Source organism: Phaseolus vulgaris, chromosome 3, assembly GCF_051622355.1.
Source record: "Phaseolus vulgaris cultivar YP4 chromosome 3, ASM5162235v1, whole genome shotgun sequence".
Classification (NCBI taxonomy): Eukaryota; Viridiplantae; Streptophyta; class Magnoliopsida; order Fabales; family Fabaceae; genus Phaseolus; species Phaseolus vulgaris.
In genome coordinates, this window is record NC_143500.1 from 49,095,005 (window position 1) to 49,110,536 (window position 15,532).

General features: G+C 33.9%; 1 protein-coding gene across 4 annotated transcripts; it reads right to left on the reverse strand.

The window, feature by feature from the left end:
- Nucleotides 1–1,038: 1,038 nt before the first annotated feature.
- On the reverse strand, nucleotides 1,039–15,532 carry LOC137808281 (kinesin-like protein KIN-4A). 4 transcript variants are annotated; one of them, XM_068609311.2, is made up of 26 exons: nucleotides 14,894–15,532; nucleotides 13,727–13,873; nucleotides 13,488–13,637; nucleotides 12,959–13,218; nucleotides 11,973–12,160; nucleotides 11,739–11,863; nucleotides 11,115–11,151; nucleotides 10,379–10,470; nucleotides 10,149–10,262; nucleotides 9,948–10,064; nucleotides 9,756–9,849; nucleotides 9,231–9,343; nucleotides 8,666–8,761; nucleotides 8,464–8,577; nucleotides 8,244–8,360; nucleotides 8,081–8,161; nucleotides 4,628–4,699; nucleotides 4,442–4,535; nucleotides 4,330–4,361; nucleotides 3,868–3,965; nucleotides 3,685–3,777; nucleotides 3,357–3,578; nucleotides 2,837–2,999; nucleotides 2,364–2,516; nucleotides 1,985–2,287; nucleotides 1,039–1,390 (listed from the first exon to the last, which is right to left on the reverse strand). In XM_068609311.2, exons 1-25 carry the CDS (start codon nucleotides 15,008–15,010, stop codon nucleotides 2,075–2,077), a joined length of 3,102 nt encoding a protein of 1,033 aa, XP_068465412.1. In that variant the 5' UTR covers nucleotides 15,011–15,532; the 3' UTR covers nucleotides 1,039–1,390; nucleotides 1,985–2,074. The 4 variants fall into 4 exon arrangements, with proteins under 4 accessions (XP_068465412.1, XP_068465413.1, XP_090155810.1 ...); XM_068609312.2 differs by having other exon boundaries at nucleotides 2,837–3,018; XM_090299684.1 differs by having other exon boundaries at nucleotides 10,155–10,262; nucleotides 14,894–15,414.

Genomic DNA, 15,532 nt, shown 5'->3' on the forward strand with positions numbered 1-15,532 from the left:
ATTTATAAAAAATTATGCTCGCATATCTTTTAGTTTTTAACTTCCTTAAGACTTTCTTGTATTGTGACTATAGTTTTGAGAACTTATCATCTTGCATGGAGTTTTTTCCCTTGAAATAAGAATCTTCATCTCATTCTCAACAATTTTCTCATTTTTCCCTTGACTTTGATACCAATTATTGGATCAAGGGCTTACAACTAGGTCAAATTAAAACTAATAGTCAATAGACAACTTTTTCTACTTAAGAACAATGCAAACAAACGTCACAATTTAATTGTGACTTCGTCCACTTGATGCACCCTACAACTGTTGGTCATTTTCCTTGTTAATCTTTGGGATCAAAATCCTTATAACACTCACAGATCTTTTTCCTCGTGAAAGTCATGATGTGATGATGTAGACATAGTATGACACGAAATTTTCAATAGGACATTAAAGCCGATATAAAGTATTGTGATCATTTTTTATTCTTTATTTTAATATACTTATTTTATTATTAAAAAACATAAATATTAAAATAATAATTAATTATATAAAAACTATAACCAATTATCTTTCAGAATCTAGAGTATTTCTTCACCAATCTTCTCATTACTCTAGAGAAAATTTTATTTACCAAATTTTCTTTTTTTTACATGATTTTTTACTTTTTTCAGTCCTTGATTGTTGCACTTTCTTTGCTTTCTCTCCTCTCAATCTTTTTAAAAACAAAGCATAAGTGATTTAGAATATTTATTACATGTAGATAGTGATACAAGTGAAAAAAAAAAAGTCGCATTGGTTGTATGCTTTATTTGTCAGTCACATCATATCATGAATTAAGTTTCAAGTTTTCCTCCACTTTTCCCTATATGTCTTGTAAAATATATGTGAAGACATAAGCAACTGAATACAGGAATAATTATATTTAATTATATATATTAACTCGAACTTTGTAATGTTCATTAGCTCAGTCATTTGTCGTTTCCAGAGACAATTGTAGATCTCAATCTCAATGAATTGAAAATGCATCAAGTATCAAGTATAAAGACAATTAACTGACAAAAAACACAAGCAGTTTCTGGATATGTACATCTGTACAAGAAAAAACAGACTTTCACGCTGCATTGATCACAATTCACAAAATTTGTCAAAATAAAAAACTACAGAATTAACAAGTGGCAACTTCACAAGCTACATATCCTAACACTTATGCACGAGTGCGAGTTATCCGACCAACTTATATACTATAAATTCCTTCCTCTGATGTTGTCCATGTCTATCTACGCCTACCATCTGTTGTTACAACTTACAATCTACACAGAATTATGACAACTTCAACGAAATTGTATCTCAGCCAAAAAGACCCTGACAAACAAATTCGAGGAACCTCGTCCAATTTACATCATACCTGCATGCATGTTGCAAATTTATGAGAATAATTCCAGCGCATGAGCACAATCCGAGTTTCACTTATAGGAAGCTAAATAATTACATGTAACATTCAAAAATCATGGAAGTTAATTATACTTTTGGCATTACACTGATTCTATTCAGTATCCACATATTCTGAACCCCATCGGTTGGAAATATCAAGTGATATGATAAACGAGATATAACTAAAATACTTACGGAGAAATAGCATTAGCCAGCAATATAAATAACTCATACACGACGACCTAGAAAATTAAGGACAGTTGTGAACAAATTATAGACCCAATCAGAATTTGCTTTTTCGTTCATGAGAACTTTTCAATAAAGCATTTGATTCCTGAGAGAGAAATTAAAGGATGAAACTCATTTTATTAAGTTGAGGTACATTAGGAAATTTTAACTCATTTTGTTTTCCTTTTCCAATTGCTTATTGATGTCAGTTAGTTCGTACGCATAAAGAATCTATGTAATACTTTTTCTAAGGTAGTACGTAAAAGATTACAAAACACATTTAGCAAGAAGTCTTGGGTTGTAAAAATAGCATGTGAAGAAACAGGGTAAAGAAGATTACCTGCAGTCAACTGTCCTCGTTTCAAGGCGTGTTAAAACACACCGGGGTCGATATTCAGAATCATAAACGTCCCTTACTATGAGCTCAAGATCACATCACATTAATTAAAGCTTGTGCTCGTGGCCTTGATCTCATAATTGTTTCATCACTGTGTTTGATCCATTCTGAGAGTTTCCAGGGCTTCTGCCACTTCCACTTAAACTGTAGCAGCCATTGATGATGACTTCTCTTCCACTTCCAAAGTTTTCCGGCTTGTCCCATGGCAGCTAGCCTCTTTGTTGACAACTCTCCAATGGGTATCATCTGAACATAAAACAATTACAACTAATTGAAAAAAAATCGTCATCGTCATCAGAAAAACAGAATGGAGCAGGGATACCTTTCGTGCTTCGTCTAAAGATGTAGTCGACTCCGTGACAGACCAATTAACAACGCCAGGAGTGAATTTGAGTTGCTTTGGTGCAGGAAGTGACATTGGAGACAACGGACCACTCATTTCATCAGCAAGGTGTTTCAAGGACCGTGAATTTTCCTGATAATTTCAGTCAGAAACTTGGTATAAATATAATGAATGAAAGGTTAAATTTGAAAGATGTCTTGCGTGATCAAGAAGCTACAAATTAATCTTGTTAAGATCTAAATAATAGATATACATGTTTTGACCTCCGATAAAATAAAGGTTATGAAGTTCTAGACAGTCATTCAAAACCATATGCTCCATTAGAAGTAGAATATCCTACATAAAACTATTTCAAATGCTTGTTACCGACAAGCTGTAGCTGTCTAACGTTGGAGCAGAAACATTTTCCCACAGAAACTCATTTATTGCAGATACAATGAATAAATGCTCACCAATGCCGGTGTATTCAATGTGATGGCAACAGCTTGTTCCCTTATTTTTTCCTCCTTTGCAAGTTCTTTTCTTTGTGCTTCACTTTGTTGTAATAGTGCTACAAGCTCATTTAGTTGCTCTTTCAAATCCTTAAGTTCCATATTCTTTTCCAACAATTGACACCTGTTAAAGATGATGCTAGCTACCGTTTACTTAGAATATAGGAAACAAAGTGTAAAAACAATTGGCATTTAATATTGCCCACCAAAAAATACCCAGGTAAAAAATAGAGAGCATCTGACAACGGAAAGGAAATAGAAAGGAAATAATCTCAATAGAAAGGAAATAATCATATCTGGTAACAAAAGCATCTGACAAATTGCTTAGATTTCTGGTCATTTGCTGAAGATTTATATTTTTCCCTTGGCATACAGAGAAAAGTTCAAAGCTAGAAATTGATAACTCTCTACACCCCAGTCAACGGATACATATAAAAAGCTAGAAAAGCTAAATTAGTTTCTCAGAATATTCCATACACACCTTGCTTCTGCAGTAGCATTGAACAAATACTGAAGCACATTCTTTGCATCTCCCATTGAGCGTAGCTGGTTCCAACGACCACGGTTGTTTAACGAGCGTTCCCTTTCTTCAGCCTCAGTAAGTTGTGAAGCCATGGCTTTCAAAGCAACTGAAGACATGGACAGCATGTTCTCAAGAGAAGCTATTCTCTCAACTTTTGCATTTGGCGACATAGATAACAGCCTGACAAACAAATGAGAAAACAAGAGAAAGACATAAGTTCTTTATTGCTCCAAAATATCACCAGAAAGACATCGTGCATTTACTGAAGTATGAAAATAAAGTCTACCTCAAATATCTGCTCTTTCCTGTGGGAATAGTCTGCCCCTCTGAAAACTGATCCTGCTTTAGTAAAGCCAATTCTTCTTCCACTGCAGCTTGGCTAACAAAATTTAATCATAAATAAAGTGAGTTTGCGAGTGTGACATATTGCACTGGAAAGGAAACAGGAGGCAAAATTGTGATCACTCACACTTGTTTTTGTTTGTCAAATTCCGCACGAACTTCATGCACATGAACCATGACCTCCACCTCCTGATCAAGCCACTTTTGGAGAGATTTTTCATTGACCTGGACATACAAAATCAGGTTAAAATTGTCCAAAACAAATTTATTTGAAATTGTAAATAGCAGAAAAGTTTATTTGAAGGGTATAGTAAGGAAATCCAAAAGCATCCAAATTTTATTATGCGAGTAAAGAATTCAACAGCAAATTTCTATAAATACAATTTAAATAAATTTGTTTGTTGCCCCTGATTTATAACTAATACAAAGATTATCAATTTCTCGAAGGATTCACAAGGATGACAAAGTTTCACTTGTGGTTGGTTCAAGGGTAAGTATACCAATTTGAGTGTATTTATTACTAGTCTTGCTTGACTCTTAAGCAGACAAATTACTTAATACAGTATATAAGCTAAGTATAGGTTATTACCAGCCCGGGATGTACATGTCCATTTGAATAAACTGAAAGAGACAGAAAAATAGTTACAAAACTACAATACAAACACAGAGTAAAAAGAAAATAATTCCAAGTTTAGTTCTACCAGAGTTGTCACGAGGAGAAGATTTACGGGCTTCCAACAATTCTTTTAGCCTTTTTGTAGCTATTGTTGCTTCCTCTGTCTTCCTTTGAAGAACCTGCAAATAATAATTAACCATCAATTCGCTTCAGTCTTATTTCATAACAATCACAAGGCAATTTTCCATATAATTTTAGATCTTTGACTTACCATTTTTTGGCGATGGTTTAGAGCCTCAAGTTTATGTCTTTCGTATTCATTCTTTCTTCCCTCCTTTTTCAACTGCTTGAAATAAAAACAAGATTAAAATTACAAGCATATGACACAAGCACGGAAAGTTTCAAGTACAACCAGAGTATGATTAACTTTTAGAGGACAAAACCAATACAAATGGACAAAATTTTCTAAAGATCAATAACAAATAAAAGAATTAGAGTATGAAATAAAATACCATGATCAAACTAGTATAAATTATTGGGATTTTTGGACTTTGGATAAGAGATATATTATATAGATGAGCTTGTGATTATTTTATTCATGAACATTATGTATACAGTAAAAAGGTAACAGAAAATCAAATATTAACAATATCTTAATCTTAACTTCCTATCTAAATAATAATATTAAATATATTTTTATCTTTATGTAAAATATATTTCTAAAAAACTGAAAGATCTCCTAAATATTGAGCAAGTATTCTCAACATTCTTCCTTGCCTTATCAAATTTCAAATTTGATTTTTCTTCCTCGTCTTTCTCTTTCTTCCGTGGGATCACATCTTCATTCAGTTAGTTATTCTTCATTATACTTCTTCTTTATCAACCTCATCTTCTTTGTCTACTCTTTGGACCTTTGGTGGATGTTAGAATTGTGGTTTTTCATCTATTTTCTCCTCTTGGACATCAAACTTCTTCTATAGATATCCATCTTCTTTTGATTTTGATCTATTTCATTTGTAGTAAACTCCTCTTTCATTAAATCAAAAGCAAAAAAAAAATCTTTCATATGAATTTTTGAATACTTTTAGGTTGTTTGCATCTTTAATCACAAAAAGTTTGTTTTCAAAAGACACCTTATAACCTTTCTTTAACACTTGAGCAACTTGACAAATTTTGATTAATCTCAGGGACATAAAAGACATAAATTAATTTGACTCCTGGATGAATTTTAATTACAATTGTCCCTATACCTCTCGCAACAAGTTGTTCTCCATTTTCAATTTTTACTCTAGAAATATCATATTTGTTGAGCTCTTTGAAAAGTTATCGATCATGAGTCATGTGGTTTATAGAACCACTATCTATAAGTCAACCTTTTTGTAGATTTGTTGGTTATAAGACATAATGTTGCAAGTAGTTCCTCTTCTAATTTGTCCTCTACAATCTTGAGAGCTTCTTAGGGATGTTGAGATTTGCATATCTTTTCTACATGTTCCATTTGACAACATGTCACATTTTTTACATTTGGCCTCCACAAACACAATGGTGATTATATTTATTGTAATAGGGACAAGACAGAAAAACACGTGTTGTTTTGGTTGTATTTGCTCCTTTTGTAGTTCCTAACTTCAAAAGCACTTTCAACACTTTGAAGCAAAATACCTTCAACAACACCATCTTCTTTCTTTAATCTTTGTTGTTCTTGTACTTGCAAGATATGTAACAGTTTTGTCAAAGTAATTGTAACAGATCCTTGGAGTTTTCCCAACAAAATAATAGATGCTTTGTATCTCTCCACCATCGTTACCAGAGTTTTCTCAACTAGCCTGGAATCAAGACACTCCTTACTTAATAATTTTATCTTGTTAATAATACCTAACAATTTGTTTGAGTATTTCTTAATTGTTGCTCAAATTGCCTTATTAAATCTAACACTTCCATGCCTCGAATCCTTGTTTCCTTTGTATTCTCCTTTCAAATAATCAAAACTTTATTTGGTTGACTTTAGGGTCATGATTCTGGTGAGGATCATTTGTAAAACACCATCAAACAAACATGACATCGCCTTTGCCTTCTTTGTCCTTTTTCTCCCTTTGCATTTTGATCTGGGACACGGTGAGATTTCAGATAGCGGATCAATGATGTAATCCTCTTCTGCAACTTCTCATACATCTAACCCCTCTAGATAAATTTGTATTCTTGCCGGCCATAGATCATAACTTTCACCATCAAAGAGTGGAATTGTGACTTCCAAGAAATTTCTATTTCCTTCTCCTTTTTCTCCCTTTGCATTTTGATCCGGGACATGGTGAGATTTTCAGATAGCGGATCAATAATGTAATCCTCTTCTGCAACTTCTCATACATCTAATCCCTCTAGATAAATTTGTATTCCTGCCGGCCATAGATCATAACTTTCACCACAAAGAGTGGAATTGTGACTTCCAAAAAATTTCCATTTTCTTCTCCTTCCATTCTACATGTCCGGTAAGAACAATGATGACTCTGACACCACTGTAGGGGTTTTTGGGTTTTAGAAATATATTTTGGAAATATAAGAGATAAGAGATATATTACATAGAGAAGCTTGTGATTCATTTTATTCATGAACTCTACATATAGAGTAAAAATGTAATATATTAAAAATATTTTAATCTTAACTCCTTAAATCTAAATAATAATTAAATTTATGTAAAAGATAGTTCTAAAAAACTGAAAGATTTTCTAAAGACTACTTTCAATAAAATATATTAAGCAAATATTTTCAACAGAAACTAGAAGAGTAGATTGCAATGATACCTCCAAAGTTTTTTTTGGAATTATACATAATACTACTCATACTTGTCAAACGTTTACAATAATTATAAGAGCACACACTGTAATATCTTTCAAACGATTAAGAGGGTCAGTATAATATAAGGAATGTCAATGTAATGTTATTAAAACATTAAGGGGTTCCAGTAGATTCTTAAAAGGAAGGGTGTTAAATAAAATCCGATAGGAGAGATGTGTGTATATACTTAAAACAAAATTATAACAATTTCCTTGATGAAGTATTTCAATAACTAATATATAAACTTTAGAAAATAATAAAATTCTAGAACAAAACGAATATTAACCTCTATAAACATGCTTGATATGAAACAGAAGCATAGTGCCCCACAGAATTAGTAACTATTTTTTGCCATTTCATCTCAAATAAAAATGCAGTTATCAAAAGACCAACCCTCCCAAAAGTTTTAGTAATCCAGTGAAGGCTTACAAGTGGTTTTAATGTTCTATATCTACCATGTCCCCTCACAACAAAGATCCACCTACAATTGTCCAGACATTCAATTATATTATTTAAAAGAATGGGGACGACAAGGATCAAACTACTGACCATCTGACCATAGATACTCTAATACCATGTCATGAACAAATATTGCAATTTTAAAACCATTATGAAAACTCAAATAATCCTATATCTACATTAGTCCTCAAATGCCATGCAATCATGGATTCCATAATTTGATGGGGAGAGATTAAGAAGCACAAGAAAATTGCAACATTTAACAAAATTCTAGCATGCCATATGCTTTGAGACAAAACACAGATATTGAAAGGCGTGCTCAATAGGGTCTCAAATTAATCATAGTAAGGCCCATTAAAACACCTCTGCATTTTTCGAACCATAAAACATATTATGATGACATCAGACATCTTTATAAAATTAAGCAAACCACCTGGAGCAGCTCCTTCTCACGAGAAGCCTTCCATTGTCGAAATTGTTCAGCCTCTTGTTTTATTTTATGCTGCAACTGAACCTGCAACGTATGCGAATACAAGTGTCAGATTTGAAAAAGAAACACTTGATAATTCATATGCTCAAAAAAAATTGAAACTGGCCTTCTGAGCCTTGATATACTGTATCTCAGCCTGCAATCGTTTTGCAGCTTCTTCACTCTTCTCTTTTTGTTTTAATAGTTGCACCTGGCTTTCTTGTTTCTTCTTGAGGTCTAAAATCTGATATTTCAATATTGAAAAAAAAATGAATGAATGAAAAGTCTTGGTCAAGAATGACAACCTTATGACTCGAGAATGACATTTAAGGCAAGTAAAAAATCACCTGTGCTTCCAATGCTTTCAACTTTTGGCCACGAACATCTTGGGTTTTGTGTGCTAGCCCATCTGAATTAGTAGAAAGATTCTCTACCTCATGCCATAATCTGTCCCTCTCTTCCTGTCATTGTTAATCCAAAATCCATCACTGGGATAAAAATAGACTTCGAATGCTGCACACACAACTAATTAAAAATAAATAGTTCAACCTGCACTTTTCTTTTCTCCTCCTCAAGTTCCACAATTTTCTTCCCGAAGTGTTGTTTGAGTGCCTCAGTATCAACTCCAATGAGCTTCATCTCAGACTGCAAGGAGAAAAGGGCGAGGGCGATAGATTGAGAAATTCAGTTGAAAATCCATGACTATGTTTGAACATAATAGAGAATGATATGATGAAAAAAGCCTATCGTTCCCCCACATAAGGAGAATCATAAAGTTCTTTGTGGCCTTGTGATCTTAGGACATGAATCAATTAAATAAACAACTAGCATATTCCAAAATCCTTCCTGGTTTGCTTTTTGAAAGGTGCTGACTTGGCTAATACTTTGAAATATTTTGTGCTGACTTCGTAACAGCTAGATAGAAGCCAGAAGATTACTTGAGTGATATATTTATATTATACATAGATTCACAAGTTTGCAACTCATTAGATTTGACTTTTAATAAAAAATGAATTCTGACTTGAATGAGCTTAATTAGATTAAAAAATAAATTTGAAAGCAGACATTTATTATCACTTGTTTATACAATCTCAACAAATTATAAAAATGAAACCTCTTTCTGCTCCAACCGCTTATTCAACTCATTCATCTCTTTATCCATGGTATTTTGTAATAGCGCATGCTCCAACTCTTTTTCTACTTCATCAGTTTCCCTTGAATCATCACCTGCAAAATGGGGAAAGAAAAGGAGCGTCAAAATGTTGAAGACTGAACCAAACGTATAAAAGCTTCACTAAACAAGTCCAAACAAACATAGTGGGGAACAACATAACGTCTCAAGCACATAATATAGCAACCAAGCATAAAGCCAATGCTTAATCCCGTATCATTCACCCCCAAGACTCCCGTGTGTGTATGTCGAATGCTAAACTTCCATAAATGTGTAAATCCCTTTATACTAGAAGCAGGAACTAGAAATAGAAAACATACTTTTCCAAAATAATGGAGCAGGAGAACGAGCTATTCATTCCTTCTCCCCATCTACAAGTTTTCAAATTCCTATATGTATATATTCCTAAATTAAAAAAAAAAAAAAAACAGTTTTTGACAAAAAAAAAACAGCTTAATTAATGTCTACCAGATATACTTCCAACCATGGGATGGTCAGACGAATCTAAGCTCTGAAAGCGCCTCTCAAGCCCTTCAGCTTTCATGAGATAAATGTTTCCATCCTGAGAAAGAAAGAAAAAAGTTAATTATGAAATAGTGTTTAATCGACTTAAAAAAAGCAACATGCATTTAAATTTTAAAGATTTTCCAATTCTCATACTGCAGGTTCATCGATTTCACATCTCTCTGCAAAAGCACATCTACTGCGATATTCATGAAGTTCTCTGTAAAGATGTTCATTAGTTGCCTCAAGCCAAGCAATCCTTTCCTTAAGAACCTGTAAACGAGCAGCAAGATATACATATGAAACCAAAAACATATCATGCTAACTTAAAGTGCAAGTTTCAGTTATGATAAATACCCGCACTTCATCAGTAGAAGCTGCTCCTGCTCCCCGAGAACAGAGTTCAGCCTGCAAGTACTTCAACTGCTGGCGCATTTGCTGCATCTCATTGGATATTAGATCTCGGTTAACCTGTAAAATTAACAATATAGATTATAGCAAATGAAACTTGACCAGAATGAATTTTCTTATCTTCCTGAGGCAAAGAACAGAAGAACTTAAAGTAACAAAGAATTGTGGAAACTTACAACAGGCTTATTTTGAATATTGCGAGCACGGTTTGCATACTTGAGAGTGTTGAGAGTTTCCTCGGCATTGACATCAGCAGGACTTATGCAAGCTGGGCAAAAGGGAACCATTTTAGGATTGAAAAGCATGTAAAAGTTTTACTTTTTTTTATCAGCAGTAAAAGTTTTACTTTAATTAGAGAAACATTTTTATTAATTTATCTATACAGTACTGTATTAGATATACACATTAAAATATCTAATCAATATGTCTAAAAGAAGAAAAAATATCATCAATTAATCTTGTAGAGTACAAAGCCAGCATATGCTTTTGTCTGAATAGCAATGAAAGTGGCAGAAATGCCTGGCATCAGAATCTTTTCCGTCAAACTGCATCATGAATTATGTATATATGGCATGTAAAAAAAGGCATCATTATGTTTTCTTAAAATGTAATAAGAGAGATGAAAATACAGTCCATCTGGTTTTGTGGTATACTTCCTACTCAAAAATAAAGAAAAAAATGTCTTCATGAACCATGAAGTAAACAAATGTTACTAAAGAACTTGAAATTAGTTAACTGGCTCATACATTAATAAAATAAAATTTCCACTACAATAAGCTGGCTTCAACTAAAACAAAATTAACTGAAAGAGAGGAATATTTCCTAGTTTAAGTGGATTGAACAAAAGGAAAGCAGGAACATGCTTAAACACGTGAATATTCGGAGCCATGAATCAACTTTCAGCAGTATTACCTATCATGACAGTTTTGCTGTTTCCACCAAGTGAATCCTGCAACAAGGACCAGTGACTTTGGATCAAAAGTTTCTTAGAAACTGACATTAAGAAACTAAGAATTCTCAATTCCTGTCTTAAATGGAAAGGGTAAACTCAAAAGAATGTCAACACCAAAATTTAGGTATTTGGTACACCAAATACTTTGAATTTTGTATTCAGTAGTTAGTTCCTTGAAAGCTTGAATGCTACAAATAAGTTGCGACTCCAGAAATATTCATACAGAAGGTAGATTCCTTAAAGCTCTGGCTAAATTTTGAAAAATATAAAGTATGTATGTTAAGATACATAATCCATTGCAAGGAATTTTCATGGCATTGCACCATACCACCAAGGTATGGAAAATATGATCTTAGAAAGGCAAAAACAAGAGACACGTTAACAAGTATAGCCAGTTCTAAAAACTATCCCAATGGAAACAACATAATGAATCAATCATAGATAATTAGGCGCCATACCACATGAGAGGAGTGGTTAATTGTGAAAGGAACAAACCTTGATGTTTAAGCCATACATTGATGGTGTGCCTATGTGTGTGTGTTTATAGATATAACTAGTATATCAAACAACAAAATATCTCTAACCTGCAAGAGTCGGGTGAGTTTGCTATCACGATAAGGAACATGCACACCTTCCTTTCGCTTTTTCTCATCCCCCAGTGCACTTATGACATTACCAAGAGAAAGAAGACCTCTATTGATGTGTATGCCTATTGAAAAATAGTCAATAAATCCTTGTCATTATCATTTTCAATTATTGGAACACTGTCTCTGACACAGAAGTATACAAGGTATTCAGGTCAATGCTGTATTGCTAACCTTCCTTCAAACGAAGACCATCAGAACCTGTTCTTTTAGCTCGTTCAGATCCAGCTAGATCTACCAAATGGAGCTTTGCTGTAAGGTATTCTTCACCCATATCCTCATCTGAAGAGTCATTGTTGGAAGAAACAGAATGGAGCTTGTGCATTTGTTCTAATGTAATTGTGAAAATGGCATGTGACCGACTAGTACAAGCAATAGAGGAACAACAAGTTATTAGACTAGAAATCCAAAACCATATTAAAAAATCAATAAATATGAAATACAAAAGAAAACAAAACTATCTTTTAGAGGTTGGTCTTTAATTACTTTGCTCTCCCACTGAGATAATTCCACATAGAAAACACCATCTGATTTTACAATAAAGGAAGATTTTTCATTCAGAACTCACCTTCCTCATACAAATAACACAATTTGGAATTTGGAGTTAAAGCAGGTGCTTATATACTACCACCTCTGGTCCAATATATAGGACCCCTTTAACCACTTCACGGGACCTATGGAAATAAGTTAACTTATGTAGTAGCATTAACTATCAACCTTTATCTTTTTCCACCTAATTAATGGTTGTACTCTGCTTATGTTCTTGTTAGTGATCTTCCTTTATTCTCTTGCCAGAGAGTTGAAGTAATAAATTTACCACATTTACTGTTATCATTGACAAGAAAAACTGTTAAGTAATTAAGGACATTTAAAAAAAATGTAGCAGACAATTTGGTGGGGGTCTTATAAGAAGGACAAGAGGAAAACAGCCCAAAAAGGTTCTTATAAAAAGGCCAAAGGTAGCATGTGCCAGTGGTGCTAGCTTGAAAAGGTTTAAGATGAAAGAATGTAATATTTCACATCAAACATTAAAATATCACCAGGCCAGTATCTGCAGTGTAAGGACACTGCTTCAATTTTCCAAAGCATCTAACCCAAAATGACAGCATCAAGTATCATTTATTTATTAGGCAGACAAGAAAAATTGAGAACTCATTTACCTGGACTGGTTGTTCATATTTGTACTTCCCGTTGCCCTACTTAAAGAACCCTGCTCCAAGTATGCAGACATCTCACGCAACGTACTTACAGCAATTTCAGTTATTCCTGCCAGTGTTATTATTCCATTTGCTGTTTCACGAATTTGTATTGATGGCTTCCCAGGAACAGTTATTTTTCCAGAATGGCCATTAGAGTTAGAGGTGTCTGATTTTCCCAAAGATACCATATCCAACAGGTCCCTGACCTCTTCCTTTAAAATCTTCAAAGTAAAATACATAATTAAGAACTTGACAAGAATAAGAATTCATGAAAACATTTCCTATTCTATGAAAAGCAATGCACAGGCACAACTAGCCAATGGTATGTTTGGATCACTGCTTCAAAATAAACTGCCGTGTGGAAAAGCATTTCACATGGAACATCCTCAATTTGAAGTTATTTGAACCCACCATATAAGGATTCAAATTTTTAAAATCTTTTTTAACATACATTCTACATTTACAAACCCGAATAGCATAGTGGATATACCTCAATGAAGGAGACTCGCAACTGAAATTCTGTTTGATGCTTTAGTGTTTCAACTTTGTTGAATAAGGCACTCATAACCTGAGGAATTAACCCAGTCCGACAATTGTCATTATAGCCAGTCCCCATGGTATACGTTTTCCCAGATCCTGTCTGTGGCAAATACGTATGTCAAATACAAAAGATGAACAGAATGATCATTCTCAACTTTAAGAGTACTTGACGTGCAAGGTGAACCTAACCTGACCATAAGCAAGTACTGTAGCATTGTATCCTTGGAATAAACCCTCAACCAATGGAGCAACGCATTCCTCAAACATGTCAACTGAAGGAGATCCACCATTTCCATAAACATTATCAAATGTAAAGGAATGTGATCCAATCTGCACCTGGTCATTGAAATACCATAATCAGATTCTCCGGAGCCAAAAGCACAAGAAATGTGCAGATTCTCAGGGTCACTCATACCTTTTCGACACGTAACAGTTAAATAATATCAGAAAAATACGAGTTTATAGTCACAATCCTCAAAGCAAGTAAACTTTCACCATTGAATACCCACAATTTAAAGCTCATCTCAGTTCACTTAACACAGTACCTCGAAGCAAAAGAGTGTGTTTCTGTCCGTGATCCAAACAGGAGAACAAGTTTTATTTTTCTTAAGGTTACATGTATATCCCTGTAGAAATAGTCATTTTATTTCATGTTCTCAGATTAATAAAAAAAAAGGAAATTTTCCAATTATAATTTGGGTGAATTGACTAAAAAAATCTTTAAAATATGATATAAATTTCCAGAACTGAAATTATATGTAATGACAAATTTTCAGTCCCAGGGATCAATTTCATCGCGAGTAAGATAAAGAATAGCAACGAAAAATGCAAAACAAGAAAGCGATACACAGATAGGACGAACTGAGTGAAAATTACTCATAGCATGAAAGAGGAAAATGCCTCACTTATCCCACGACTAATAATAATCATAATAAAGTACAAAAGGTAAAACTCGGTAATCCTTTCGAACAACAGTTTATCAAATCACACAACCCCAAATTGTAAGTGAAAGAAACCTCTGAAGCTGGACTTCTGTTATTTTCTTTTTCTAGAAAAAAGGATTGAAGCAAATTTCAAGTTTCAATGTTAAATAAACAAGAAAGGAATCATAAATGCAGTCATTAATAATAATAATTTTATATACATAAAAAGAAAGAAAGAATCTTCCAAATGATAATCAAGCAAACCCGGGTGCGGAAAAAAGAAGAAGACGCCACTAATTAATGAATCGTTCGCAAAACGACAAAGCTAATACTAATGATTATTATTATAGTAAAAAAAACAGAGAGCTGGAAATAAAAATAGAAAAGGAAAAAGAAGGAGGAAGACGAGGTGAATGAAGAAGAGAGTGAGTACCTGAGGCTTCCCGGGCGTGACGGAAACACATTCAATGCAACCTTGCTGTCGTTCATCGGCAATGAGAGGACGAATGTGAAGAGCGACTTTGACGGAGCAATTCTCTGGTGCTTCCATGGGAAAGAGCCAAAAAAAGTGAGTGAATGTGTTTGTGTCTGACTGAACAGTTAGGATTAGAATGAAAGAAAACGATGCAGCAGCAAACAGCAGAAGATAAGAGAGAGAGAAGGAAGGTGGATTTAACAGCAAGAGAGAGAGAGAGTGAGAGGAAGTGGTGGTTGTTGAGAGAAAACGAAGAAGAAAGAAACAAACAAAAAAGGCGTCGTTTGAAGAGTAGCGGAGCAGAAACCGCTAAGCAACAACAACAACAACTACAACACTATCTGTGTCACTTTTCTTCTCCTTCACTACTTCTCTTCTCTTCTCTTCTCTCTGTTCTGTCTCTATGGCTATGGAGATGCACACTCTCTCTCTCTCTCAATTAATTTTCTCTGTTTTTATGACTCTTTCTTCTTCTTTTTAATATTTTATTTTTTTAATTTGATGGGGTATTTTGTTTCTCTTCACTTCTCTTTTCTCGTGTTAAGCCAGGCGTCCAACTGTCTTCACTCGTCCCTTCCCTCTCTGCCACTCTCTTTT

Bases quoted from the DNA above. Each gene is read 5' to 3' on its own strand.
- LOC137808281 (XM_068609311.2), bottom strand. From the start codon at position 15,010: ATGGAAGCACCAGAGAATTGCTCCGTCAAAGTCGCTCTTCACATTCGT. The intron at 13,219-13,487 runs GTATATCCACTA...TTTACTTTGAAG, and splicing joins TGCGAGTCTCCTTCATTGAG to ATTTTAAAGGAAGAGGTCAG. The intron at 8,578-8,665 runs GTTGAACTATTT...TAACAATGACAG, and splicing joins AGGAGAAAAGAAAAGTGCAG to GAAGAGAGGGACAGATTATG.